At 47.7% G+C, this 27,818-nt stretch overlaps 1 protein-coding gene across 2 annotated transcripts; it reads right to left on the minus strand.

Moving 5' to 3' along the window:
- Positions 1-317: 317 nt before the first annotated feature.
- LOC147678846 (uncharacterized) lies at positions 318-21,563 on the minus strand. 2 transcript variants are annotated; one of them, XM_086946271.1, is made up of 2 exons: positions 21,434-21,563; positions 318-3,270 (listed from the first exon to the last, which is right to left on the minus strand). In XM_086946271.1, exons 1-2 carry the CDS (start codon positions 21,489-21,491, stop codon positions 1,655-1,657), a joined length of 1,674 nt encoding a protein of 557 aa, XP_086802397.1. In that variant the 5' UTR covers positions 21,492-21,563; the 3' UTR covers positions 318-1,654. The 2 variants fall into 2 exon arrangements, with proteins under 2 accessions (XP_086802397.1, XP_086802398.1); XM_086946272.1 differs by having other exon boundaries at positions 21,439-21,497.
- Positions 21,564-27,818: the final 6,255 nt, after the last annotated feature.

Genomic DNA, 27,818 nt, shown 5'->3' on the forward strand with positions numbered 1-27,818 from the left:
CATGTGGAAGGATCATAGGACCCTGTCTGCTGAGGACCGCTGGACATGTGGAAAGATGGCAGGACCCTGTCTGCTGAGGACCGGTGGGCATGTGGAAGGTAGTAGACAGCACTGCAGGCCACTCTTCAGAGTGTGTTCTGCGCCTTCAGTTCTGTAAACTGTAGGAAATTACTTCTGGAGTTTCTCGGACGCCACTTATTTAAGTTATTCAATTCAGATTTTTTGGACAAATCCATTAATCCAACATCACAAGTCACATACTTATTAAAGAATAAGAAGCAGGGAAATAATGCACAAATATAAGTCAACACATCTCATTAGTAGTAAGATTTCATATATATTTATTATTTAATTGGTTTATTAAGTAGAACCTCTTCCCAACCTTTATGAAGCCCTCATTTGTTTAATACTGAAATATCACAGCTCACTTCTGTTACGGTTGATAGCCTGGAACTAGAACAAAGTGTGTCCAAGTACAGGAGCCCGCCAGTCTCTACTGAAGTGGCTGTAATTATGCACAAGCAGAAGCACAGAACACAGCGCTTCCAATGCAATCATGTGAAGTAATTTTATAAGCCTTGCTTTCTACAGTACTTTAAATGAAGAGCACTGCTGCCCCAGTCCTATCACGAACTACCTAGAGTTTTACACACAAACTTCCCCAGTCATCTTTAAACCTATATTGAACCTTTGACTGCTGAGATGAACTCTTTTTTATTCCCCTCAATAGGAAAGGTAACCTTTTCTCATCCCGAAGCTGCTTCTATAGTCCGAAGTATGTTTTTGCTACTGGGATAAGCCGTATGTCAGGTGCCTCCAACCTTTTCAGTAATAACAGCTACCTTTGTCCAACGAAAAGCATAACGACCTACTCGTACTGGGTTGCAGTAATGATCACATCAGACAAGGTTACCTCAATGGCAACCCTATGCAGGATTACCAGCATCAGGCAGAGTCACCACCAGTGATCACTTCCATGCATCAGGCATGGTAACCAGCAGTGATCACCTCCATGCATCAGGCAGGACCGCGAGCAGTGATCACCTTCATGCATCAGGCAGGGTCGACAGCAGTGATCACCGCCATGTATCAGGCAGGGTCGACAACAGTAATGTAAAAAATAATTTGTCTATTTAGAATACGTTTACATGGGTAATACATAACAGCCATAACTGCAATGACCCAGGCACCAAGGCAATATTATTAGTAATAACCTTCCCCATCACCACATCATTTATCTGTTTTAAAGGCATAAAAAAAGTCAACCATTTTTCTCCAAACATTAGATTTGGAGTTCTGGAAATACACAATTTTTTGTCTCAAATACACACTTCTCAATATTGGTATTTGTATATTAATTCAGCCAACCAAAAGCTTCTATTTTAGTAGGATGGGCTGCACACAGGAGAGCTACTTACAGGTAGGTTTCACCATGCATACTTAATCGAAAAGTATATCAGCCAGTGCAAGTGAACAAGTGTGTCCTCATTAACATGACCACAAGTACATGCCTCCTGTGGTCTTCTGGTTTGTGTTTGTCTGTTCTTTTCGATAATAATAACACCCACATTTTGTGTTTTAGAGAATTAACCACCAATGATATTGGATCCATGGTCTTAAAATACCCCCAGTCCCTTGTTGTGCAGTGCCTCCATTACGATACTCTTCTGTGTGATCCTTGATGCGTCCGCATGTTTGTTGCCCGATTGAAGCGCTTTCCGCACTCCGAGCACTCATAGGGCTTCACCCCCGTGTGGATCATCTGATGTCTCATCAGATCCGAGCTCTGGGTGAAGGTCTTCAAACACTGGGTACAGTAGTATGGTCGACCTCCCCCATGAGACCGCAGATGCTGCTTCAGGGTTGATGCCTCCCTAAAGTAACTCCCACATTCTGTGCACTCAAAAGGCTTCTCCCCACCATGGACTTTTTGGTGCCGTTTTAGGTCTGAGGAGTGAATAAAACGTTTATCACACTTTATACATTGGTACGGTCTCTCCCCAGTGTGGCATTTTTGGTGATCAATTAGTTGTGAGGTCCGGCGAAAGCACTTCCCACACTCCATGCACTCAAACGGCTTCTCCCTCGTGTGGATCCATTCGTGCTTGCAGAGATCAGCCTTCTGGTTGAAGCTCTTCGCGCACTGCGTGCACTGGAAGGGTTTCTCCCCAGTGTGGATCTGGTGGTGCCGGTACAGTTCAGCTCTGCGAGTGAAGCTTTTCTGGCACTGCGTACACCGATACTTCCTCACCCCGGTGTGAGCCCTCTGATGCTCCCTCAGGGTTGACATCTGACTGAAGTGCCTCCCACACTCGGTGCATTCGTAGGGTTTCTCTCCAGTATGGATCACTCGATGCTTGACCAGATCTGCCTTGGAAGAGAAGCCTTTATGGCACTCCATACACTGGAAAGGCTTCTCCCCGGTATGAACCTTCTGATGGCTCAGGAGAGCCGAGCTCCAAGTGAAGCTTTTATCGCACTCCATACACTGGTGTGGCTTCACCTCAGCATGGCGTCTCCGATGGCGATTCAAGTTAGCTGCACTCAAAAACTTTTCTCCACATTCCATACACTCGAAGATCTCCCCTGTTGGATGCGTATCCTGATGCCTTCTTAGTGTTGAGGGGTGACTGAAGCTTTTCTCACAGTCGGGACACTTGTGCGGCCTCTCTCCAGTATGCGTCATCTGATGTTTGTACAGATACCACTTTCGAGAGTAGGATTTCTCGCACTGTGTACACTGGAATGGTCTCTCACCCGTGTGGGATCTCTGATGATATATCAGGTATGAAGGATGTTTAAAATGCTTGCCGCATTCTGTACAATCGTAAACCTTCTTCGGGGTGCTGCTCCCCTGAAGACCAAACAGATCTGTACTAAGAGTGAAGTTTTTCACACAGTCCACACACTTGTATCGTCTCTCTCCCTCATGCAGTCCCTCATCTGTAACTAGACTCGGGGTGGAAGTGAAACATTTGCCACAGTAACTGCAGGCTATAGCAGTGCCTTCTGTGTGTGTCTTTAGATGTTTCAGTAGAAGTGAGTGATGGGTGAAACTCGATTCACAGAAGGAGCAGTTATGGGATTTCTCTATAATGGGACAGCTCTGTGGCACAAGGATGCCACCAGGATCCAGCGAGGTTTCCCCACAGTCTGTAAACGTGGGAGGCATTGGGCTGTCTTCTTCTGTGGGTTTTTCGTTCTCCTGATGTGTCTCCCTTGCTCTATGGGGTAGCAGCAGACCCTCGGGTTTGGTAGCAGATAAATTCTCTGTTGAAGGAAGTAGAGGTTCCAGATATTAGTTTATGGCATCAGACAGCCCAAGAGTTAAGCATATAACATTGAACTGTGCGTGCCACTCCTCTGCCAATTAACAACATGCAATTCATTAGTAATCTATGGTCTCTCCGTCCCTTGATGAAAGCAAAGCTAGAGTCTCTTATGAATATACTTTTTAAATCTAAACTAAAACATTAGATTATTTCGAAACTTTGCAATATACAATTATTAGCGAATCCTCCACTTGCTGGATCACCTTACAGCGCTTGAACAATAAAATAGGGCTAAAGGCTGCAAAGCATGTTCCTTTCTTTGCTCCCCACTGCAGCTCACGTCACGAGTAAATGATAAACCTGCAACAAATAACACCCAGGAATAGAATCTTCCTCTACAAACACCAACTCTAAGAGTCAAACAGATAAGACGTTTAAAGGCTCCCAATGCCTACTTCTGTAACAGGGGGCCGGGCATGAATCCTTCGAGCTCCTTCCCAATGACATTCATTTTTAAGGAAACAAATATTTCAGGAGTCGCTTTGCCCAGTTTACTCTTACTGCACATTAATGACTATGTTCTATCATGTAACGGCACATGAGATTCACAGATATACAAGTTTAATTCCGAAAAACAAAAACCAATGCTGAGCAGGTGCTACAAGATCAGTCTCTAGACTAGCAGCACCTCAGTTAGCAGTCTTAGTGTTTAGACTGGCAGCGCCTCAGTTATCAGTATCAGACTCTAGACTGGCAGCGCCTCAGTTATCAGTCTCAGTCTCTACACTGGCAGTGCCTCAGTTATCAGTATCAGGCTCTAGACTAGCAGCGCCTCAGTTATGAGTCTCAGGCTCTAGACTGGCAGCGCCTCAGTTATCAGTCTCAGGCTCTAGACTGGCAGTGCCTCAGTTATCAGTCTCAGGCTCTAGACTGGCAGTGCCTCAGTTATCAGTATCAGTCTCTGGACTGGCAGCATCTCAGTTATTAGTCACAGGCTCCAGAATGGCAGTGCCTCAGTCATCAGTATCATGCTCCGGACTGGCAGCGCCTCAGTTATGACTATCAGTCTATAGACTGGCAGCGCCTCAGTTATCAGTATCAGGTTCTAGACTGGCAGCGCCTCAGTTATCAGTATCAGGCTCTAGACTGGCAGCGCCTCAGTTATCAGTATCAGGCTCCAGACTGGCGAGCCTCCGTTATCAGGCTCAGGCTCTAGACTGGCAACGCCTCAGTTATCAGTCTCAAGCTCTGGACTGGCAGCGCCTCAGTATCAGGCTCTAGACTGGCAGTGCCTCAGTTATGAGTATCAGGCTCTAGATTGGCAGTGCCTCAATTATGAGTATCAGGCTCTAGACTGGCAGCGCCTCAGTTATCAGTGTCAGTCTGCAGACTGGCAGTGCCTCAGTTATCAGTGTAAGTCTCCGGACTGGCAGCGCCTCAGTTATCAGTGCCAGGCTCTAGACTGGCAGCGCCTCAGTTATCAGTGCCAGGTTCTAGACTGGCAGCCGCTCAGTTATCAGTCTCTAGCCTGGCAGCGCCTCAGTTATCAGTGTCAGTCTCCGGACTGGCAGTGCCTCAGTTATCAGTGTTTGTCTCTGGACTGGCAGCGCCTGAGTTATCAGTGTGAGGCTCTAGACTGGCAGAACCTCAGTTATGAGTATCAGGCTCTGGACTGGAAGAGCCTCAGTTATCACTATAAGGCTTTAGACTGGCAGCGCCTCAGTTATCAGTCTCAGGTTCTAGACTGGCAGCGCCTCAGTTATCAGTCTCAGGTTCTAGACTGGCAGCGCCTCAGTTATCAGTCTCAGGCTCTGGGATGGCAGTGCCTCATGTATCAGTATCACGCTCTAGACTGGCAGTGCCTCAGTTATCAGTCTCAGGCTCTGTACTGGCAACACCTCAGTTATCAGTCTAAGGCTCTAGACTGGCAGCACCTCAGTTATCAGTAGCAGGCTCTAGACTGGCAGCACCTCAGTTATCAGTAGCAGGCTCTAGACTGGCAGAGCCTCAGATATCAGTGTCAGGTTCTAGACTGGCAGCACCGCAGTTATCAGTATCAGACTCTAGACCAGCAGCGCCTCAGTTATCAGTATCATGCTCTAGAAAGCAGTGCTTCAGTTATTAGTCTCAGGCTCTGGACTGGCAGTGCCTCCGTTATCAGTATCAGGTTCTAGACTGGCAGCGCCTCAGTTATCAGTATCAGGCTCTAGACTGGCAGCGCCTCAGTTATCAGTATCAGGCTCCAGACTGGCGAGCCTCCGTTATCAGGCTCAGGCTCTAGACTGGTAACGCCTCAGTTATCAGTCTCAAGCTCTGGACTGGCAGCGCCTCAGTATCAGGCTCTAGACTGGCAGTGCCTCAGTTATGAGTATCAGGCTCTAGACTGGCAGTGCCTCAGTTATGAGTATCAGGCTCTAGACTGGCAGTGCCTCAATTATGAGTATCAGGCTCTAGACTGGCAGCGCCTCAATTATGAGTATCAGGCTCTAGACTGGCAGCGCCTCAATTATGAGTATCAGGATCCGGACTGGCAGTGCCTCAGTTATCAGTGTAAGTCTCGGACTGGCAGCGCCTCAGTTATCAGTGTCAGTCTCCGGACTAGCAGTGCCTCAGTTATCAGTGTCAGGCTCTAGACTGGCAGCCCCTCAGTTATCAGTGTCAGTCTCCGGACTGGCAGTGCCTCAGTTATCAGTGTTCGTCTCTGGACTGGCAGCGCCTGAGTTATCAGTGTCAGGCTCTAGACTGGCAGCGCCTGAGTTATCAGTCTCAGGCTCTAGACTGGCAGCACCTCAGTTATGAGTATCAGGCTCTGGACTGGCAGAGCCTCAGTTATCACTATAAGGCTTTAGACTGGCAGCGCCTCAGTTATCAGTATCAGGCTCTAGACTGGCAGAGCCTCAGTTATCAGTGTTAGGTTCTGGACTGGCAGCACCTCAGTTATCAGTGTCAGGCTCTAGACTGGCAGTGCCTCAGTTATGCTGAGGCTCTAGACTGGCAACGCCTCAGTTAAATCAGTATCAGGCTCTAGACTGGCAGAGCCTCTGTTATCAGTATCAGGCTCCAGACTGGCAGCGCCTCCGTTATCAGGCTCAGGCTCTAGACTGGTAGCGTCTCAGTTATCAGTCTCAAGCTCTGGACTGGCCGCGCCTCAGTATCAGGCTCTAGACTGGCAGCGCCTGTTATCAGTATCAGGCTCTAGAATGGCAGCGTCTCAGTTATCAATATCAGTCTCTAGACTGGCAACACCTACGTTATGAGTGTCAGGCTCTAGACTGGCAGCACCTCAGTTATCAGTGTCAGGCTCTGGACTGGCAGCACCTCAGTTATCAGTATCAGTCTCTAGCCTTGCAGCGCCTCAGTTATAAGTATCAGGCTCTAGACTGGCAGCGCCTCAGTTATGCTTAGGCTCTAGACGTGTAACGCCTCAGTTATCAGTATCAGGCTCTAGACTGGCAGAGTCTCATTTATCAGTGTTAGGTTCTGGAATGGCAGCACCTCAGTTATCAGTGTCAGGCTCTAGACTGGCAGTGCCTCAGTTATGCTTAGGCTCTAGACTGGCAACGCCTCAGTTATCAGTCTTGGGCTCTAGACTGGCAGCACCTCAGTTATCAGTCTCAGGTTCTAGACTGGCAGCACCTCAGTTATAAGCCTCAGGCTCTGGACTGGCAGCACCTCAGTTATCAGTGTCAGGCTCTAGACTGGCACAACGCCTCAGTTTCAATATGAGACTCTAGACTGGCAGCGCCTCAGTTATCAGTCTCAGGCTCTAGAATGGCAGCGCCTCAGTTATCAGTCTCAGGATCTAGACTGGCAGCGCCTCCGGTATCAGACTCTAGCCTGGCAGCGCCTCCGTTATCAGGCTCAGGCTCCAGACTGGCAGAGCTTCCGTTATCAGTATCAGGCTCCAGACTGGCAGAGCCTCCGTTATCAGGCTCAGGCTCTAGACTGGTAGCTCCTCCGTTATCAGTCTCAAGCTCTGGACTGGCAGCGCCTCAGTATCAGGCTCTAGACTAGCAGCGCCTCAGTTATGAGTATCAGGCTCTAGACTGGCAGCGCCTGTTATCAGTATCAGGCTATAGACTGGCAGCACCTCAGTTATGAGTATTAGGCTCTAGACTGGCAGCGTCTCAGTTATCTATATCAGACTCTAGACTGGCAGAGCCTCAGTTATCAGTATCAGGCTCTAGACTGGCAGCGCCTCAGTTATGCTTAGGCTCTAGACTGGCAACGCCTCAGTTATCAGTATCAGGCTCTAGACTGGCAGAGCCTCAGTTATGCTTAGGCTCTAGACTGGCAACGCCTCAGTTATCAGTATCAGGCTCTAGACTGGCAGAGCCTCAGTTATCAGTGTCAGGCTCTGGAGTGGCAGTGCCTCAGTTATGCTTAGGCTCTAGACTGGCAACGCCTCAGTTATCAGTCTTGGGCTCTAGACAGGTAGCACCTCAGTTATCAGTCTCAGGCTCTAGACTGGCAGCACCTCAGTTATCAGTCTCAGGCTCTAGACTGGCAGCACCTCAGTTATCAGTGTCAGGCTCTGGACTGGCAGCACCTCAGTTATCAGTATCAGTCTCTAGCCTTGCAGCGCCTCAGTTATAAGTATCAGGCTCTAGACTGGCAGCGCCTCAGTTATGCTTAGGCTCTAGACTTGTAACGCCTCAGTTATCAGTATCAGGCTCTAGACTGGCAGCGCCTCAGTTATCAGTCTCAGGCTCTAGACTGGCAGCACCTCAGTTATCAGTGTCAGGCTCTGGACTGGCAGCACCTCAGTTATCAGTATCAGTCTCTAGCCTTGCAGCGCCTCAGTTATAAGTATCAGGCTCTAGACTGGCAGCGCCTCAGTTATGCTTAGGCTCTAGACTTGTAACGCCTCAGTTATCAGTATCAGGCTCTAGACTGGCAGAGTCTCAGTTATCAGTGTTAGGTTCTGGAATGGCAGCGCCTGTTATCAGTATCAGGCTCTAGACTGGCAGCACCTCAGTTATGCTTAGGCTCTAGACTGGCAACGCCTCAGTTATCAGTTTTGGGCTCTAGACTGGCAGCGCCTCAGTTATCAGTCTCAGGCTCTAGAATGGCAGCGCCTCAGTTATCAGTCTCAGGATCTAGACTGGCAGCGCCTCCGGTATCAGACTCTAGCCTAGCAGCGCCTCAGTTATCAGTATCAGTCTCTGGACTGGCAGCGCCTCCGTTATCAGGCTCAGGCTCCAGACTGGCAGAGCCTCCGTTATCAGTATCAGGCTCCAGACTGGCAGAGCCTCCGTTATCAGTATCAGGCTCCAGACTGGCAGAGCCTCCGTTATCAGGCTCAGGCTCTAGACTGGTAGCTCCGCCGTTATCAGTCTCAAGCTCTGGACTGGCAGCGCCTCAGTATCAGGCTCTAGACTAGCAGCGCCTCAGTTATGAGTATCAGGCTCTAGACTGGCAGCGCCTGTTATCAGTATCAGGCTCTAGACTGGCAGCACCTCAGTTATGCTTAGGCTCTAGACTGGCAACGCCTCAGTTATCAGTATCAGGCTCTAGACTGCCAGAGCCTCAGTTATCAGTGTCAGGCTCTGGAGTGGCAGCGCCTCAGTTATGCTTAGGCTCTAGACTGGCAACGCCTCAGTTATCAGTCTTGGGCTCTAGACCGGTAGCACCTCAGTTATCAGTCTCAGGCTCTAGACTGGCAGCACCTCAGTTATCAGCCTCAGGCTCTAAACTGGCAGCACCTCAGTTATTAGTCTCAGGCTCTAGACTGGCAGCGCCTCAGTTATCAGTATCAGTCTAGCCTCGCAGCACCTCAGTTATGAGTGTAGATCTCTGTAAATTCATCTAAGAGGCACCGACAGTTGTATATTGTCCTGACTCCGACTTATCCAATTTAAATATTTCTATAGATATTACTATAATCCTACACTGCTTTGGGAGATGGGAACAGCAAGAGGTCCCAACGGCCTGACATGCAAATCCTACTGCCATATGATTTGGGAATGTCCTGCAACTGGTCAGAGACTGTCACAAGATAAGAAATACGCTGCAAAGAGTTGTGGGTAGAGCTGCAGAACTAGGCTCTAAAAGTATGTTGTTGGGAATCATGTAGGGATGGGACAGCTCACGCTTATCGCTATCAGCTTACTGGCAGGAAAAGAAGCCTGGCATGCCAGTGGCAAGATGAAGACACCCCCACATTAGATGAATGGACTTGGGGCAGGGACTTGTGTGCAAAGACATGATGAAATGGTGTACAAGCCAAGAAGCATCCAAAAAAAGCATACCTGAATATGGAGCCATTGGTGGGAACACTCAAATACTGCGACATAACTTTCTATGCAGGGCTGGGCTGGGAACTCAAAGCAACCCAGGCAACTTAGTCGGACCAGCCCCCACACAGTGCATAGTGAGCGAGCCGGACTACTGGAAGGGGAGTCTAGGGATTGGAGAGGGTCGGGGGGACGTTGTGCAAGTGTGAAGCACTGGCTCGCCCCAGGAGGCTGGAAAGGTCCTCTGCAGCTCCATCCTTTGACCTGCAAGGTAAGTGGGTGGTGGTGGAGACTCTTCGCTGCCCACTGAGTATTCTACTGTTTAAAACAGCAAGCATCTTCTTGGTGATTGGTTTGCCTTGCACTAAATGGTTTGTCTTGAGTAGCTGAGCTTGAGCTGAGCTCGTCATGAACAATGATAAATCCCACTTTGCAGCACAGGAGGGGAAAACCTCTAGCAGACAAGGTGTTAAACCAAACCCTCTCCTAACCGGTCCAGATCCTACAATCTTAACAAGTACCGATCATAGCCTCACAGACTTGATCCTGCAGCACAGGGAAGATTTCTCCATTTGGGGCATAGAACTAAATAAGGTGGAGCCCCCGCGTTAATCCTAGTCCATTACAACAACAGCAAACACAGAAACAGAGTTTTTCAAAAGGCGCAAAAGGCCCGGATCAGACCTACATCAAGGAAGAAGGGGGTCATCCAATTAGAAAAATAACAATTACAATTGCACAAAGAGAAGCAGTGGATCTCAAGGCACTTCCCCAAAACACATCGGGACCTAAACAGCGGGGACAAGTATGAACCAGTTCACAACAATCACTTAGGAAATCAAGGGGCTTTAGGATTTGCTCCTGGAATGTTAATTCAACAAGTACAAATTTAGAAGAAGATTTTGTGGAATTTATCCAACATCATGACATACAAAGAAAATATTATTCCAGCAAAAATGGAGGCAAAGCATGGAAGGGCCAAAGGGGGCTTGTCGACTTCTATATCTACGGAGCTCTCCTTGGAAGACATAAGCATCGACCTCGACTCCTCATGGATGCAATGTACCAAATTAGATCTTTCACCTTCAGTGGACCTACTAATATTGAATATAAGAATCAAGCAATTAAAACGCTGAAAAGCACCTACCCAAGTGCCAACATAATAATTACAGGGGATTTTAACATACACGTAATCCAAGGCCAAGAGCGCAACCTACATACAGCCAAGACAGGGTAACCGAAGCAGACAAGACCTTATGGGTAAGAAATGTTCTGCAAAATTTGATGACCTTTTCCTACACACGTTAAATGGTAGAGGCCCCTTGAATAGTCCAGCCGCATTCACGAGGGTTACATCTAAAACAGGATCAACAATCGATTTTATGCTAGCTGACCCTGATCTATTTTATAACAGATTTTAAAATTCAGGATCGAGTCGAAAGCAATCATTACCCTCAAACTTTTATATTAACTATCACTCCAATTGGGTCAGAGCAGGCAAATCCTCTTACATTAAAGACACAACTCTACAACCTAAAACGGTTAATTTAGGATGAAAAGAACATCGACAAAATAATGGAGACATGACGGTCATTGTTAACACCTACAGACGCAGACCACGCTGGAGATATTATGGGGCTCTAAGAGTCTTTTACAAACAACATCAATAAAAAATTTCAACCTACCCACAGAGATCATAATACACCCAGAACTGGAGGAGGGCCATGGTACACGCCAAATATACGGGCAATAAAACCAAGAACTAATGGCCACCAACCTTCGCAACAGACTCAATTATAGAAAAGACGAAAAGGAAACTAAAGCACGAAATAAAGGAGGCCAAACGAACATACAAGGAAAATTTTGAGACCAACTTGCTCCACGCAAGTAAGCAGAAAAACTCGAAACAGTTTGAGGCAAAAATCATCTTTCTGCTAAATGGCAAACATCGCCAATTTACCTTTGACATAATAGAACAATCTTGGAGCATTCATTTTGAAGACACATACAATTCCAGAACTGTACAGACAACAGTCAGCACTGGTGACAATAAAAACAAGACTAAAAGGTGCTTCAGTCCGGAGAATATATCAGAGGCTAGGAGTCAGAGTACGGAAAAATGGACATCGGCGGACGCATCAGTCACGGACTTAAAGACTTTATCCAATGCCAAACCTAAATCAGAGAAGTACAGAAAATCAGCAGCATTTTTATCAGGCATGCGCAAGAGTAGAACATGTACAAAAGCAGATTCTGCATACAATAAAACACTTTAAATCGGACGGGGCACCCGCCTCAACGGTCTACCAAATGCACTGTTCAGGTACGACCCAGAGTTTTGGTCCTGCTATTTAACCCCCTGTTCTCCAATAGCTTAGAGACTGGAAATATTCCTGACTCTAGGAGGGGAAGCATATTTCAACCCATGTATAAGTCAAGAACACGCTCAGACCCCAGCAATTACAGACTGATAGCCCTTATAGATGTAGAGGCTAAGATCTATGCAACAAATCTACTGGCAGACTTGGAGACATGGGTAAGCTGCAAAAGTCTAATCCCGAAAACACAGACTGGGTTCAGGGCCGGCATGAGGTCTTTAACAAATATTTCAGCACTCACCCTCTTATCAAAGAAAGCGATCGCCAATTCAAACATCCTCTACACATGTTTCGTAGATCTTAAAGCAGCCTTTGATAAAGTGCCAAGAGCCAAACTATGGGCCAAAATGAAAGCTTGGGGAATCCCCCACCCAAATTACTAGAAGCAATCATCAACCTATATTCACAAACCTGGGCTCAGATAAAAAAAGGGGATGGCCGGAGTTTAACCAAGAAATTTCCAACAAAAAACGGGCTAAAGCAAGGATGCGTGCTGGAGCTGTGTGTTTTCAACCTCTACACGGCTGATTTAGAAAGCAACCTTAGTCTCATTCATGGAAACCCACCCAAATTGAGAAAGACAGTCTGCAATATGTGGACGACATTGTGTTACTCTTTCAAACTCCGCTTGGTCTACAGCGCCTAATCTCTCACCTAGCAATATACATTTCAAAAGAACAACTGATAATCAATCTAAAAAAATCTAACGTTTTATGTTTTTCCAGCACTCATAAAAAACGCCACCAATTCATCTGGAGGATAAACTCAAGTATCTTATCGCAGGTGGAAGTATTTAGATATCTGGGGGTTCTTTTAGGTTTCCATTTAAGTTTCAAACAACACCTAGAACATGCCAACACAAAAATCAAACAATTATCAGCATTTGCTATCAAAACTTTACAGAAAAGCCTAAATGGCAGCTCAACAAACCATCTCCGAAAGGTAGTGGCTGCAAAATTTTCGCCTGCGATAACATATGGCTCGGAAATACTGAATACCAAGGACTCCCAAATGCTAAATGTAGCCCAGTCCAGACTGTTTAAAAAACTGTTTCTAATCCCGCAACACATCTCTCAGGCGCAGATACGCCGGGAATATGGATTAATTAACCAGACGCAGGCCAGACAAGGAGTCCTGGCCAAATATTATTGGCGATTGAGGGCTACGGAGACAACAAGATTGCCCACTACTGCTGGGAGGAGGTAGAAATACAACCAAGGAACAGAAATTTGATATGCCAAATTTTAAAACAAGCGCTGTTAACGCTAAATCTGGAGGGAACCTGGCAAACACCTATGTCATACCCTGTTTTAAAAAAAATCATAAACAAATCAATTAAAAAAATATCATTTCATACCGATGCCATCCTATAAGGATATGAAACCCCAACCCTATCTGCAAGAAGGCTTCAGAGACCACTACAAGCGGAAACTGACCTTACAGAGATTGGGTTCTTTTTCAAATAAAGATCTCACTCCACAATGGCTACTGACCTGGCCATCCCAGGACTGCTGCCTCTGTGGTAACGGAGCAGTGTCACTATTACATCTATTATACCTCTGTCCGGCCATAAATAACCTAAGGACGTCACTTTTAAGGCCAATCCTAAGAGAAACTCAAATCCGGACTTGCAGAGCAGCCATCATAAAATGCCTCAGCGGTTCTTCAGTTCAACTGTCTTGTAACACTGTCAAATGTTTGTCACTAGTAGCACAAGAACTAGAAAAGAAAGAAACAGCACAAAACCTTGTAAAGAATGAAACACCAAAATAAGAATTTGGCAGAAGGGTACAATGAGGCCGGCCTAAGTCTTTTTCAGACATTTTTCTGTACTTCCTTTCTTTCAAAGCTCCTTTTTTATGACAAGCCCTCGGAACAAACACAATCATACCAGCAAATGTTCCGGGATAGGAAACTATAGAGACTTAAGAAACTGGATAGAAAATTATTCATTTTGCTGCCTCCCCATTTTCCGTTGGCATTAGCGCTTTAATTACAACAGAAAGCATAGACATGTTTACATTGTCGTTATAACAATCCGCTGTTCTTTGGTTCCATATCACAAGAGGGTTACGACAACTAAAAATGTTTAATGCAACTTTTATTCTGTATTTGAATTATGACGTTTTCATCATGGTGGTATGTTCCACGATTTTAACAGATCAAATAAAAGTATTTTATTCTAAGTTCTAATCATGGAACTGGATGGTGGTTGGTGAAAGAGACAAATTCTAGATTTTCTACATTAACCAATTCATTGGAAATGATAGTGGTGGAAATGTTATAAGTGAAATGACCTTTCCCTCATGCGCCCTCCAATCGATTACCTTCTTGTCATCTTTTCATTAATTTAGACTCCCTCAGGGGTAGGGATCTTTCAAAGGGCCAGAGGCTCACATCCAACCTCCTTCTCGGGCAGTAAGGGAGGTATGTGGGCAGTAATGGTGGAACTCAGGCACCTGCCTGGCCAGAGGCCTCAAAGATGAGCAGCAGCCGAGTCATCATAGGAGGGCAGTCTTAGGTGCACTGGGGACAAATATGACTACTCAGAGTGACCAGGTCCTGTACATAAAGAGAGGCCGATCTCTGGTGTGGCGCGTGCGCTGGCAGGGCAGAGGGTGTGGCTTCAGATGTAGAATCACTGGACAGACATATCTGGCTTCCAGACGGCCTGCTGAATAAATCTGCTAGGAATCCCCGTGGCAGGGTATACTCAGACATGAGTCCCTTTCTCACTGCACCATCAGGATTCAAGCAAGCCGGGCCGAAGACGGCTGAAATGCCAGAAACCGGTCCCCGGTAGCTTGTCTCCTTTCTGGTGAAGAATTGGCTTGGTAGTTTAGTCTGCCCTGTTCCCATGATGCACTGGGCCAGGGACAGACTGATTTGCATATAGCCAGGTTCTGAGCTGGGATGGTGCAGTGAGATAAATACCAGTGATGGATCAAGCCCTGATCTTTGGACTGGGTAAGAGTGGTCTGCTTAATTCAGACACTCTGTTCATCAACACCCCCTTTTCTAAATCGATTTTGGCCACTATAGGTGTGGCAGGGTATACTCAGACATGAGTCCCTTTCTCACTGCACCATCAGGATTCAAGCAAGCCGGGCCGAAGACGGCTGAAATGCCAGAAACCGGTCCCCAGTAGCTTGTCTCCTTTCTGGTGAAGAATTGGCTTGGTAGTTTAGTCTGCCCTGTTCCCATGATGCACTGGGCCAGGGACAGACTGATTTGCATATAGCCAGGTTCTGAGCTGGGATGGTGCAGTGAGATAAATAACGGTGATGGATCAAGTCCTGATCTTTGGACTGGGTAAGAGTGGTCTGCTTAATTCAGACACTCTGTTCATCACCACCCCCTTTTCTAAATCGAGGAATCCCCTGGCCCCAGCACTTGCCGCACTGAAATACTCTGCAGGGACCAACCACAGAAATCCAGTCAGCGCTGAAATTAGGGGACTACAGAGAGCTGAAGGTAGCCTGGCTGCCACTTGTTACTGACAGAGCACTTACACCATCCAAGACAGAGGTGATCCAGGCAGACTGATAGATTTAAACTCTTCATTGGTGTTTAAAAGAAGATATTAAAGCCATTCAATTCCTGGCCCCTCGGTGTAGAAAAGGACGGAGTAACCCGGGCTGGATCCACCCTTTGCACAATCTGTGGCTGTAGAGGGGAAATTTGAAGGACAGTGAATGTTGGTGGTAAAAGTTCAAATAGAACTGGTCACCTTTAACCCCTTCCGTGCGGGCGGTTTTCCCCGCCCATGCTGACTCCGCCTTGCGCGGGCGGAGTCATGACGGAACGGTTCCGTCATCCGCACAGCTCACCCGTAGTGCATGACGGAACCGTTCCGTCAGCAGCATGGAAGGGGTTAAAGAGAACATCGAAGTCAGAACATCTTGGAGACACGTAAACTGTAGTTTTCAATACGTCAGATCTGAGAAGAGTGAACTTAACAGATCCTGGTTTTTGGAATCAACTAAAACTGACACTTAAGTGATGAAATTGAAGAAAAGAGAACGGATAAGAGAGATCATGTGATGATGATGTGATGCTTCCAAACAAGCGACAGAGGCAGACTTGGAAGGACTGACTGCCTGATGAGCTCTTGATGGGGGGGAAACTGAAATCCCACTCTTAAAGCTGTAACTCCCATCTCACCTCCGTGGGTTGTTCTGACCCCACAGACCCCTTCACTGATCGTCAGCTCCCACCTGTCTCCACCTGACCAGCTGAACTCCTCGTGAAGCGGTTGCTCCCAGCTCACCTCCCACTCTTCAAGCGCCACTGTGGTATCGTAGCGCTATATATCGAATTGCTTTTTGCTTGTTGTTGGCATTTTCAATCATCCCTGACAAGCGCCCAGCTCCCTGCGTAGCGCTCCGCATTTGCGTAGTCAATTTCAGCTATTGTTTGCTACGTTCACTGCTCTCTAACTGCAGCTGTCCCTTTCAGGCTTGATTTCAGTTGTTGCTGACCTGTATGTGTAGCGCTGCTGCTTTGAAACACTGCATTAGTGTTTGGCTTGCCCTCGCATAGCGTCCTGTTGCTTTATTGTAAGCCCACCATTTTGTTGTGCCTGCAGACCGTCCCTCCCCCTTCGCTAACGCCTCCCAGCTCACCCTCCCACCCACGAAGGACTAGGAACCTCTCTGCTGAGGAGCCCCTGTGACCAGCTGAACTCCTCGTGAAGCGGTTGCTCCCAGCTCACCTCCCACTCTTCAAGCGCCACTGTGGTATCGTAGCGCTATATAATCGAATTGCTTTTTGCTTGTTGTTGGCATTTTCAATCATCCCTGACAAGCGCCCAGCTCCCTGCGTAGCGCTCCGCATTTGCGTAGTCAATTTCAGCTATTGTTTGCTACGTTCACTGCTCTCTAACTGCAGCTGTCCCTTTCAGGCTTGATTTCAGTTGTTGCTGACCTGTATGTGTAGCGCTGCTGCTTTGAAACACTGCATTAGTGTTTGGCTTGCCCTCGCATAGCGTCCTGTTGCTTTATTGTAAGCCCACCATTTTGTTGTGCCTGCAGACCGTCCCTCCCCCTTCGCTAACGCCTCCCAGCTCACCCTCCCACCCACGAAGGACTAGGAACCTCTCTGCTGAGGAGCCCCTGTGACCAGCTGAACTCCTCGTGAAGCGGTTGCTCCCAGCTCACCTCCCACTCTTCAAGCGCCACTGTGGTATCGTAGCGCTATATATCGAATTGCTTTTTGCTTGTTGTTGGCATTTTCAATCATCCCTGACAAGCGCCCAGCTCCCTGCGTAGCGCTCCGCATTTGCGTAGTCAATTTCAGCTATTGTTTGCTACGTTCACTGCTCTCTAACTGCAGCTGTCCCTTTCAGGCTTGATTTCAGTTGTTGCTGACCTGTATGTGTAGCGCTGCTGCTTTGAAACACTGCATTAGTGTTTGGCTTGCCCTCGCATAGCGTCCTGTTGCTTTATTGTAAGCCCACCATTTTGTTGTGCCTGCAGACCGTCCCTCCCCCTTCGCTAACGCCTCCCAGCTCACCCTCCCACGCTCCGCCCCCTCCTCTGCCCATTAATGTCAGATGGTCCCACGCGCAGCGTCCACGCGCTACGTACACGCCGAAGGTGCGCCAAAGGTAAGCCCGTCTACGCCCGTCCGCGCCTGGACCGCGCCCAGTGCCAGACCCCCTGCCCCTCGCGCTGCCCAGCCCTCCCGCATTACCTACGATGCAGCCTCCCTCCTAGCCCTTAACCCCTGTCGCGCCCCCAACTGCGTCCAAGCCGCCCCTGGACACACCCATGGACCTTTCTCCTGCTACTCCTGCAAATTCAGCGGCACCGACAACATCTCCGCTACGACCACACCACTGAATCCCGACCCCAACCACCTAGAATGCATCCTTCTCAACACCCGCTCGGTCCACAGGCACGCCATTGACCTTTGGAACCTACTAGACACCATCTCTCCTGACGTCGCCTTCCTAACGGAAACATGGATGAACGCTTCCTCCGCCCCTGACATCGCCATCGCTATCCCTGATGACTATAAGATCACACGCAAGGACCGCACCGACCATACAGGAGGTGGAATCGCCATCGTCCATAAGAAAACTATCCGCATCTCAACCAGCTCTGATGCCAACCTCGCCAACTCCGAACACCTTCACTTCCAGATCCACATCGACCCCAAGACCACACTCAGAGGCACCCTCCTCTACAGACCACCAGGACCACGCGCAAAATTCAGTGAAGACATCACGGACTTCATCACCCCACACGCACTCCCCTCCAAAGACTACATCCTTCTGGGAGACCTCAACTTCCACCTTGAAAAGATCAACGACCGCAACACCGCCACCCTTTTGGACAACCTCGCCAACCTCGGACTTAAACAACTGGTCACTTCCCCCACCCACATCGCAGGTCACACTCTCGACCCCATCTTCACCTCCAGCAACCATGTCTCCTTCAGCCACACTACGGATCTCCTCTGGACTGACCACAGCTGCGTTCACTTCACCTACAACAAGCCGAAACCCATCATCCACCTCCAACCAACTCTACAAAGAAACTGGAACAAAATCACCACAGAACAGATCGCCACATCGCTCCTTCAAACCTCCCCAGCCCTCTCTTCTAACGCCAACGAAGCCGCCTCCAACCTCACCCTTTGGTTATCCAACACCGCCGACAACTTAGCACCACTGAAAAAACGTCAACACAAACCTGGCACCAAGAAGGCCTCATGGTTCAACGACGACCTCAAGAAGTCCAAGAAACTATGCCGCTCCCTTGAAAAGGCCTGGAAAAAAGACCCATCCACAAGCAACAAGGACGCCTTCAAAAGCGCCACCCGTACTCACCACCAACTGATCCGGAAAGCCAAGAAAACAGCATTCAAAGATCGACTTGACAACAACGCCCACAACAGCAAGGAACTTTTCAACATCGTCAAGGAATTCTCCAACCCCTCGGCCAACTCCAACGACATCACCCCCTCTCAAACCCTCTGCGATTCCCTAGCCTCAAGAAGTCCAAGAAACTATGCCGCTCCCTTGAAAAGGCCTGGAAAAAAGACCCATCCACCAGCAACAAGGACGCCTTCAAAAGCGCCACCCGTACTCACCACCAACTGATCCGGAAAGCCAAGAAAACAGCATTCAAAGATCGACTTGACAACAACGCCCACAACAGCAAGGAACTTTTCAACATCGTCAAGGAATTCTCCAACCCCTCGGCCAACTCCAACGACATCACCCCCTCTCAAACCCTCTGCGATTCCCTAGCCTCAAGAAGTCCAAGAAACTATGCCGCTCCCTTGAAAAGGCCTGGAAAAAAGACCCATCCACCAGCAACAAGGACGCCTTCAAAAGCGCCACCCGTACTCACCACCAACTGATCCGGAAAGCCAAGAAAACAGCATTCAAAGATCGACTTGACAACAACGCCCACAACAGCAAGGAACTTTTCAACATCGTCAAGGAATTCTCCAACCCCTCGGCCAACTCCAACGACATCACCCCCTCTCAAACCCTCTGCGATTCCCTAGCCTCTTTTTTCCACAACAAGATTGCTGACATCCACAACAGCTTTGACAACCAACCCGGAAGCCAACTCACCCTACCATCAGCTGACCATCTTCCCCCCGTTAACACCCTTAACGCCTGGAACCCAATCTCCACTGAGGACACCATCCGCCTGATGAATTCCATCCACTCTGGATCCCCCACAGACCCATGCCCTCACCACTTCTTCAACAAAGCAGACTCCGTCATAGCTCCGCACCTCCGAGACGTCATCAACTGCTCCTTCAACTCCGCTACCTTCCCAGAAGACTGGAAACACGCTGAACTCACCGCCCTTCTGAAAAAACCAACAGCAGACCCCACCGAACTCAAAAACTACCGCCCCATCTCGCTTCTTCCATTCCCGGCCAAAGTCATCGAGAAAGCTGTCAACAACCAGCTCGCCGCCTTCCTCGAAGCCAACAAATCACTTGACCCCTCACAATCTGGCTTCCGAGCCAAACACAGCACTGAGACCGCCCTCATCGCAGCAACAGACGACATTCGAACTCTACTGGACAATGGAGACACAGTCGCCCTCATCCTCCTCGACCTCTCTGCAGCCTTCGACACAGTCTGCCACAGCACCCTGTTACAACGCCTCAGAAACATCGGAATCCAAGGAAAGGCACTGGAATGGATCACCTCGTTCCTCACCGGAAAAACCCAGAGAGTCCGCCTCCCACCATTCAAGTCCGAAGCCTCAGAAATCATATGCGGCGTACCACAAGGATCCTCACTCAGTCCAACCCTCTTTAACGTATACATGAGCCCCCTCGCGGCCATCGCCCGCCAACACAACCTCAACATCATCTCTTACGCGGATGACACTCAACTGATCCTATCCCTCACCAAGGACCCCAGCACCGCCAAAACTAACCTACACGAGGGAATGAAAGAAGAAGTCGCCGAATGGATGAAACAAAGCCGCCTGAAACTGAACTCAGACAAAACAGAAGTCCTCATCCTAGGTAAATCCCCCTCTGCATGGGACGACTCTTGGTGGCCGGAAGCCCTCGGAGAAGCACCCATCCCGACAGACCACGCACGGAACCTTGGCGTCATCCTGGATTCTTCACTCTCAATGAACAGACAAGTCAGCGCCGTATCCTCTTCCTGCTTTAACATTCTTCGCATGCTCAGAAAAACATTTCGCTGGATCCCCTCCGAAACAAGGACAACAGTCACCCACGCTCTGGTCACGAGCCGACTGGACTACGGAAACACCCTCTACGCAGGTACTACCGCAAAACTCCAGAAGAAACTACAACGAATCCAAAACGCCTCAGCCAGGCTCATATTAGACATCCCACGCAACAAACACATCTCTGGTCACCTTAAAGACCTCCACTGGCTACCCGTCAATAAGAGGATTACTTTCCGACTGCTTACCCACGCACACAAATCACTCTACGACATCGGACCAGAGTGCCTCAACTCTCGACTGTCCTTTTACACCCCCTCCCGCCAACTTCGCTCTTCCAGCCAAGCCTTCGCCACTGTACCTCGCATCAACAAGACCTCCATGGGAGGCAGATCCTTCTCTTACCTGGCTGCCAAAACATGGAACTCACTCCCCGCTTACCTTCGCCTCACCCAGAATCACCTAGCGTTCAGAAAGCAGCTTAAAACGTGGATATTTGACAAATAATCCCACTCCCCTTCCTAAGCGCCTTGAAACCCTCTGGGTATGTAGTGCGCTATATAAATGTTATGACTTGACTTGACTTGACTTGACCTTTCATACATTATAAATCTTATACTCAAAATATGAGAATCTTTTCCTAGAATCCCCTCTCGATCCAAATGACTATCTGGCATTAAGAAGCACCCCTGGGGGGCTCGGTGGGTGAGAACAATGACTGCAGAACTCCCTTCTCAGTTTATATTCTGCAGGACATCCCTTCTCAGTAACAGACTCCTCTCAACATGAAATTCACGAATACAATGCAAGAACAAAACGAACCTAAAACATTAATAATCTCATTTTAAAAAGAAGACAACGGTTACCTGACATTTCACGCCCCTCTTCCTGGGGGCAGGGGGGCGGCGGTGTGTCCTCTGCCATTTCCTGTTCACTGCAGACTGTGCGTGACCCCGCACTGACCTCTGCGCCCTACGCCTGTCTGCTGAGGGGTCACAGAGGCCACGGCGCACGCGCAGCGCGTGACACTCCACTGACCTCGGCGCCCGCACGCGGCTCTCAAGCATACCGACGCCCCCTCCGGAAGCCGCGCTCCACTTCTGGGTCAGCGGCGGCAGCGTCACCATCGGAGGCGAACTCGACAGGATCCGCCTCTTCCGCCGCACATGAATTCTACTTCCGGGTTACCGCATGCAAATTCTTCTTCCCACTTCCTCTTTGCGTCCGTCTGTCTTGGGGGGAAGGATCCCTGACAGAGAGTAATCGTCTTTAAAATGTATTTTCTGGACTTCGTATCAGAGCAGTGCCCCCGGCTCCAGGCGTCGCGGCTGAAATGTATTTGTTATTAAAGTGGATCAATATTTCGTGTCAGTGGATGCTCGCTCCCTGCCACAGCTTTGCCTGGTGCTGCTGCCCCGAGCTCCCTGCTGCCTCTATCTGACCCTCTGGTCAGAGGTTCGAGGCCTCCTCCGCCCGCCTCATACCTGAGGGTCTAGTGGTTTAACATATCTGCTGGGCTGCCATCTGCCTCTCTTTTCTGCATTTCTCTGATTCTTTTCTGTCCTTTCACGCTTTTTTGCACTTTTTTCCTGTTTTTTTTACACCTTGTTTGCCCTTGCGATCCCCGGTACCCCCTCCTTCCAGTGCCACTTTCCTGCTCCCAACATTCCCCGCTTTCTAGCCCCCACACACAATTTAATGGCAGCCACTGCCTGGCAGCGCCGCTAGTGCAACAAAGGTAAGCCCATCTGTGCCTGGACTGAGCCCAGCACCGACAAACCAAGTCCTCGGACCTACTACTGTTATTACGGCAGCACCCTCCGCGCTATCAACCTCAGACACAACACCAACTGCTGCCCCACAGCCCCTTCTATTGCCGCTACTGCTGCTGCACCATCACCTACATCTGCACTCCACCTCCTCCCACCGCCGGATCGACTCACAGAGTACCTGACGATCTCAGCTGCATCCTCCTCAACACTCACTCCACAAACACGCTGAAGAAATCTGGGACCTGCTCAGTTCCATCTCTCCCGACATCGCCTTCCACATGGAAACCTGGATGGATCCCAGCTCAGCCCTATATATCAAAACCAAGCACTCTGCCTCCAGGATTGTGAAGGCCTGTGTGAGGAGGAGCCCGCTTTCACCCCCGTAACCGATCCTTACCGCGGCTCTTGGGACGCGTTGCCGGCTGACACACCACCCGATAGGTAAGGGTTAATTCACCCGACCTGCTCTTCCCCGCATAAATGCCCGAGGAGTGCCACAACCAATGGGAGGACGCCCAGGACAGTAGAAAGAAGAAGCGGGCGGATGAGGGGGCGTATCCCGAAGGCGCCAGCGATACAAAGGATGGAGCACAGAGACTCTGCAAAGGACGACTGCTGGCTCTGAAGAGGACCAAAACAAGAACAGCACCCAGCCCAAAGAGGATGAAGACGACGTTCCCGCGGAAGTCGAGGCTTGGTCAGAAGACTGGTGGAAGCCCCCGGAGGACGGATTCCACGGTACGTGGATCGGACAGGGGGGGTTGGGGAGGAGGAAGTAGAAATAATTGCTGGGGACACAGGGCACGGGGATTTATCTTCTTTATTTGTGTGTTTTGGGGAAGGGAAGAGGGCGCACCACTGAACACTACCGCCTTGAAATACCGTTGCTCTTCCTCGCCAAAAGTGACTCTAGGCCAGAGAGCACACCTCAATACTCATGGCCTGAAGTAAAGGAACAAGTTTTGCTGCTTTCTCTCAGTTTTCCCCTTTATTTGAGCACATCCTAATCCCATCCTCCACTTCCCGTAGTAGCTCCATCAGAGTGCACCTGGTGTTCTCTTCAACTTGGTGGTGGTGCTCTTTTCCAATAATAAGATTTTGTGACAGCCTTACTTACCGCCCTTTGCCTCTTTTCCTCCTATGATACCCGGGGAACGTCATCACCGCCTACCTGAGGGGAACGTCATCACCGCCTACCTGAGGGGAACGTCATCACCGCCTACCTGGAGAGGACAACACCACCAGAGCCCTCAAGCAACACCTGGAATCCACATCCCGGAAGCCACACTTATGTTTGCTTTTTGTGTTCTGCACTAAATCTTGAAATAAATATGCCAAAATAGATCCACGCATAAGACCTCCAAGCTTCTTTTTCCGCCCGTCCCTCTCACAGCCTGCCATAGGAGTGACTTAGTAAGGGGTGATTACACCACCTTACCCAGGCTGCAGGTGCAGACCTGTGTTGTCAGTTTGGAAGGCTAACCAGGGGTGGCATAATACATGCTTTAGCCCCTGGCAGGCCTTGGGTGCACCTATGCCCTGCGTACCTAAGGTACCATATACAGGGCTCACAAAGGTGACCCAGTACCCAATCTGGTATGTACCTAAAGTACATGGTATAAATTTAGAGAGAGCACAGCTAGGCTGTGGGCCTGATTAGCAGGACCACAGCCATACTAGTCGAAAAACCAGTGAATCACAGCAAAAAGTGGGGGTAACCATAGGAGCAGACCCTACTCTCCTACACACGCAACGGGCACACCGTTGGTGCGCCAAAGATGAGCTATCTGCGCCTGGACTGCACCGTGCACCAGGACCCCTGGTTCTTGCACCAGGGAAAAGCAAAATAAATTCTGTACTCTGAAAATCAGCTTCTTTAACTTACGAGGACAGGGATATACTGCCTGTTATTTTCCCTTAACCCTGGAAGTACTCTTTACTGACAACATCACTGCCTGCCTTGTCTGTAATTTTTAGCTCACCCCCTTTAAATCGGGCTTGACTACAGGTCTGAATATCCCAAATCGGCTCAAGTGAAAATGCCCTCTCTGGGTTTTTGGTCAATGCTAGATCATTGATTAAAAACAAAACTGAGTTTTTCAAATTTATCTCTCATCATGGCCCACACGGGGTGTTTGTTACAGAAACCTGCGCTAAGGACTCTTCGGGTCCTGACCTGGTTGATGCTATTCTGCAGCGATACACCCTCTCCTGACTTGACAGAATAAGAAAAGGTGGGGGTGGGTTAGCCATCTTCTATACGGTTTCCTATACTTGCTTTATCGAGCCACTATCTCCTCCTAAAGGCTCTTGTGAAGCATTATTCTTTCCACTAAAAGTATTCCTGACGGAAACATTTTGCTGGAGTCCTAACGTACCAGCTACTGGGACCTACGCCCTCTTATCAAGGAGTTTGCTAACCTTACAGAACCATACCTCGGGAAACAAAACATTACCCTTTTGGGAGATTTAAATTTTCATCTCGACAGTGCTTCCTGTAAAGTCTGCAGACTTTTAAAGAAATGTTGCTTTGGTGTGGTCTTGCCCATTTAGTAAAGACAGCCACCCATGATTCAAGCCACATTCTGGATGACATTTTCTCTAATTGTTATTCTTGTATATCTAGGTGCAACAGCTACCCAAACTGGTTTCCTGGCGCCCTGCGGAAACGACAGAAGAAAGAAACTACTGATTAAAAAGCCTGGTTTTAAGAGATTGACGAACAAGTGTAACATTCATATGTTTGCGAAGAGACAACGGAAGAGCGTTACACAGAACAGGGCCCAAATAGGAAAAAGAATGGCCACCCATACAGGATAGTCTGATCTTAGGTACCTGACATTTGGCCTGAGTAGTAGATCTTAGAGTGCGTGAAGGCAGATAAGGGTGGACTAGATTTTGCACGCACATGGGTGCCATGCCGTGCTTGATTCTGAACCTATAGTTCAGAGCTTTAACCCCTTAAGTGCTGCTGACGGCCAATGGTCGTCAGCAGTGCTACCTCCCCAGTGCTGCGCACGACCATTGAACGTCCATTCAGCACTAGTTCTAATGGACAGCGCAGCACTGGGGAGAAATGTTTACACGCAGCTAAGGTGTTAAACTAATTCGATTTTCATCTCTTAACCAATGAAGGTCCCTCAAGGAAGCGGAAATAGAAGATGTTCTCGGAGTTCGGCATAGCAGTCTGGCTGCGGAGTTATGAACTCTCTGTAGCTTTCGTGTCACATCTTTAGTAGCTCCAAGATAAAGGATGTTACCGTAGACCAGCCGAGAACTAACATGAGCCTGGACTACGATTCTCTGATGATCTAATGATCATCGTCTTAGGGTGGACGAACCTCTACCCTTTCTTGATCTGACCATCACGCAGTCCTTTTTTTCCCTTTTGTTCCCAGTAATACTCTAAGCCGCCTTTAAGGGGACTAATAAGGTGCTTAAAAGAAAATATAAGTGCATAAGCAAGGAATTACTTATTTGGGCCTTCAATAACCAACATTGGATTGAGCCCTTGGCTCCTTAGTAGTCAGAGAAGCTTAGAACACTCAGACACGCCTGTCGCCACCAAGAACGTTTTTGGCATTAACACTTTGACCCAACTGAAAGAACACATCATCAGGCTAAGTTTGCAGAATATAAAGCAGCCATTAAATCAGAGAAATCATCATACTGCAATCAGAAGACAGCATCACTCAAGTCCCCCAGTGATTTATTTAAATGGATCAATTTATTATCCATACCGCCTGCTCCATCATAGAACGAGAGTTCGCAGGATTTCTGTGACAGCATGGCTAAATATTTTCACTCCAAAATGCTTGAGATTTACTCTTCTTTGGACAGTCTTTATTCTAAACTCTCAATCTCTGCCCAAAAGATTGATTCCACAGCCCCTAGTCCTCCCCAGACAGAGAAGAGGGATGTCTGCTTGCCTGTTTTCATCTCTCTATCATATGAACAGACCGACCAGCTTCTAGGAGGGATGAAAATCAGGCTCCCTACTAGAACCTTGCTCCCTGACTCTGATATAGTTGGGAAGGATCTATGACAGAATTTCGACAGACAGAATTTCGACCTACACAAATATCGGTGTAATTATTTCGATTGCAAGAATATCGACGCCCTATGTACAACATGGTAAGTACCAACATATCGAAAAAATAATATCGATGTTAAAAATATCGTTGTCAAATATATCGTTTTTTGGGGGGTTTAAAATAACATGAAAAATACTGTAAATAATACTTATAAATTACTTAAACATATTTAAATCTATTTAATATTGGTAAAAAAATAATAATAATACATATTTAATAAAAAAAATATTAACAAATCATATATAATATATACTTACTTAACAATAATTACTATTCCCACTCCAGAGGGTGCAACAGTAGAGAAAGTGTTGGATAGCGTAGGGGTAAAAATTACTATTCCCACTCCAGAGGGTGCAACAGTAGGGAAAGTGTTGGATAGCGTAGGGGTAAAAATTACTATTCCCACTCCAGAGGGTGCAACAGTAGGGAAAGTGTTGGATAGCGTAGGGGTTAAAATTACTATTCCCACTCCAGTGGGTGCAACAGTAGGGAAAACTGACCCTGAACCCAAAAAATATCCCTTTACCCAAGAACTGAAAACTGACCCTGAACCCTAAAAATACCCCTTTACCCAAAAACCCAAAACTGACCCTGAACCCTAAAAATACCCCTTTACCCAAAAACTGAAAACTGACCCTCAACCCAAAAAATACCCCTTTACCCAAGAACTGAAAACTGACCCTGAACCCTAAAAATACCCCTTTACCCAAAAACTGAAAACTGACCCTGAACCCTTAAAATACCCCTTTACCCAAAAACTAAAAACTGACCCTGAACCCTAAAAATACCCCTTTACCCAAAAACTGAAAACTGACCCTGAACCCTAAAAATACCCCTTTACCCAAAAAACCAAAACTGACCCTGAACCCTAAAAATACCCCTTTACCCAAAAACCCAAAACTGACCCTGAACCCTAAAAATACTCCTTTACCCAAAATTAATTAATATTACAATTAAATTACTTCCCACCCTATTCCCCTATAAACCCACAACCCGCTCCAGTAGTAAAACATATAATTTAGTTAAAAATATACATAAATTATCAATTAATTATTCAATTATTCAATTAAAATAAATCATTGCCAATTAATATTTAATTGCAAAATAAATGAATCATTAAAAAATAATCATTTAATTACAAATAAATTACTTCCCACCCTATTCCCCTATAAACCCACAACCCGCTCCAGTAGTTAAACATATAATTTACTTAAAAATATACATAAATTATCAATTAATTAATCAATTAATCAATTAAAATAATTAATTGCCAATTAATATTTAATTGCAAAATTAATTAATCATTAAAATATAATTATTTAATTACAAATAAATTACTTCCCACCCTATTCCCCTAAAAACCCACAACCCGCTCTGATAGTAAA

This window comes from Lissotriton vulgaris, chromosome 12 (genome assembly GCF_964263255.1).
Source record: "Lissotriton vulgaris chromosome 12, aLisVul1.2, whole genome shotgun sequence".
Lineage (NCBI taxonomy): Eukaryota > Metazoa > Chordata > Amphibia > Caudata > Salamandridae > Lissotriton > Lissotriton vulgaris.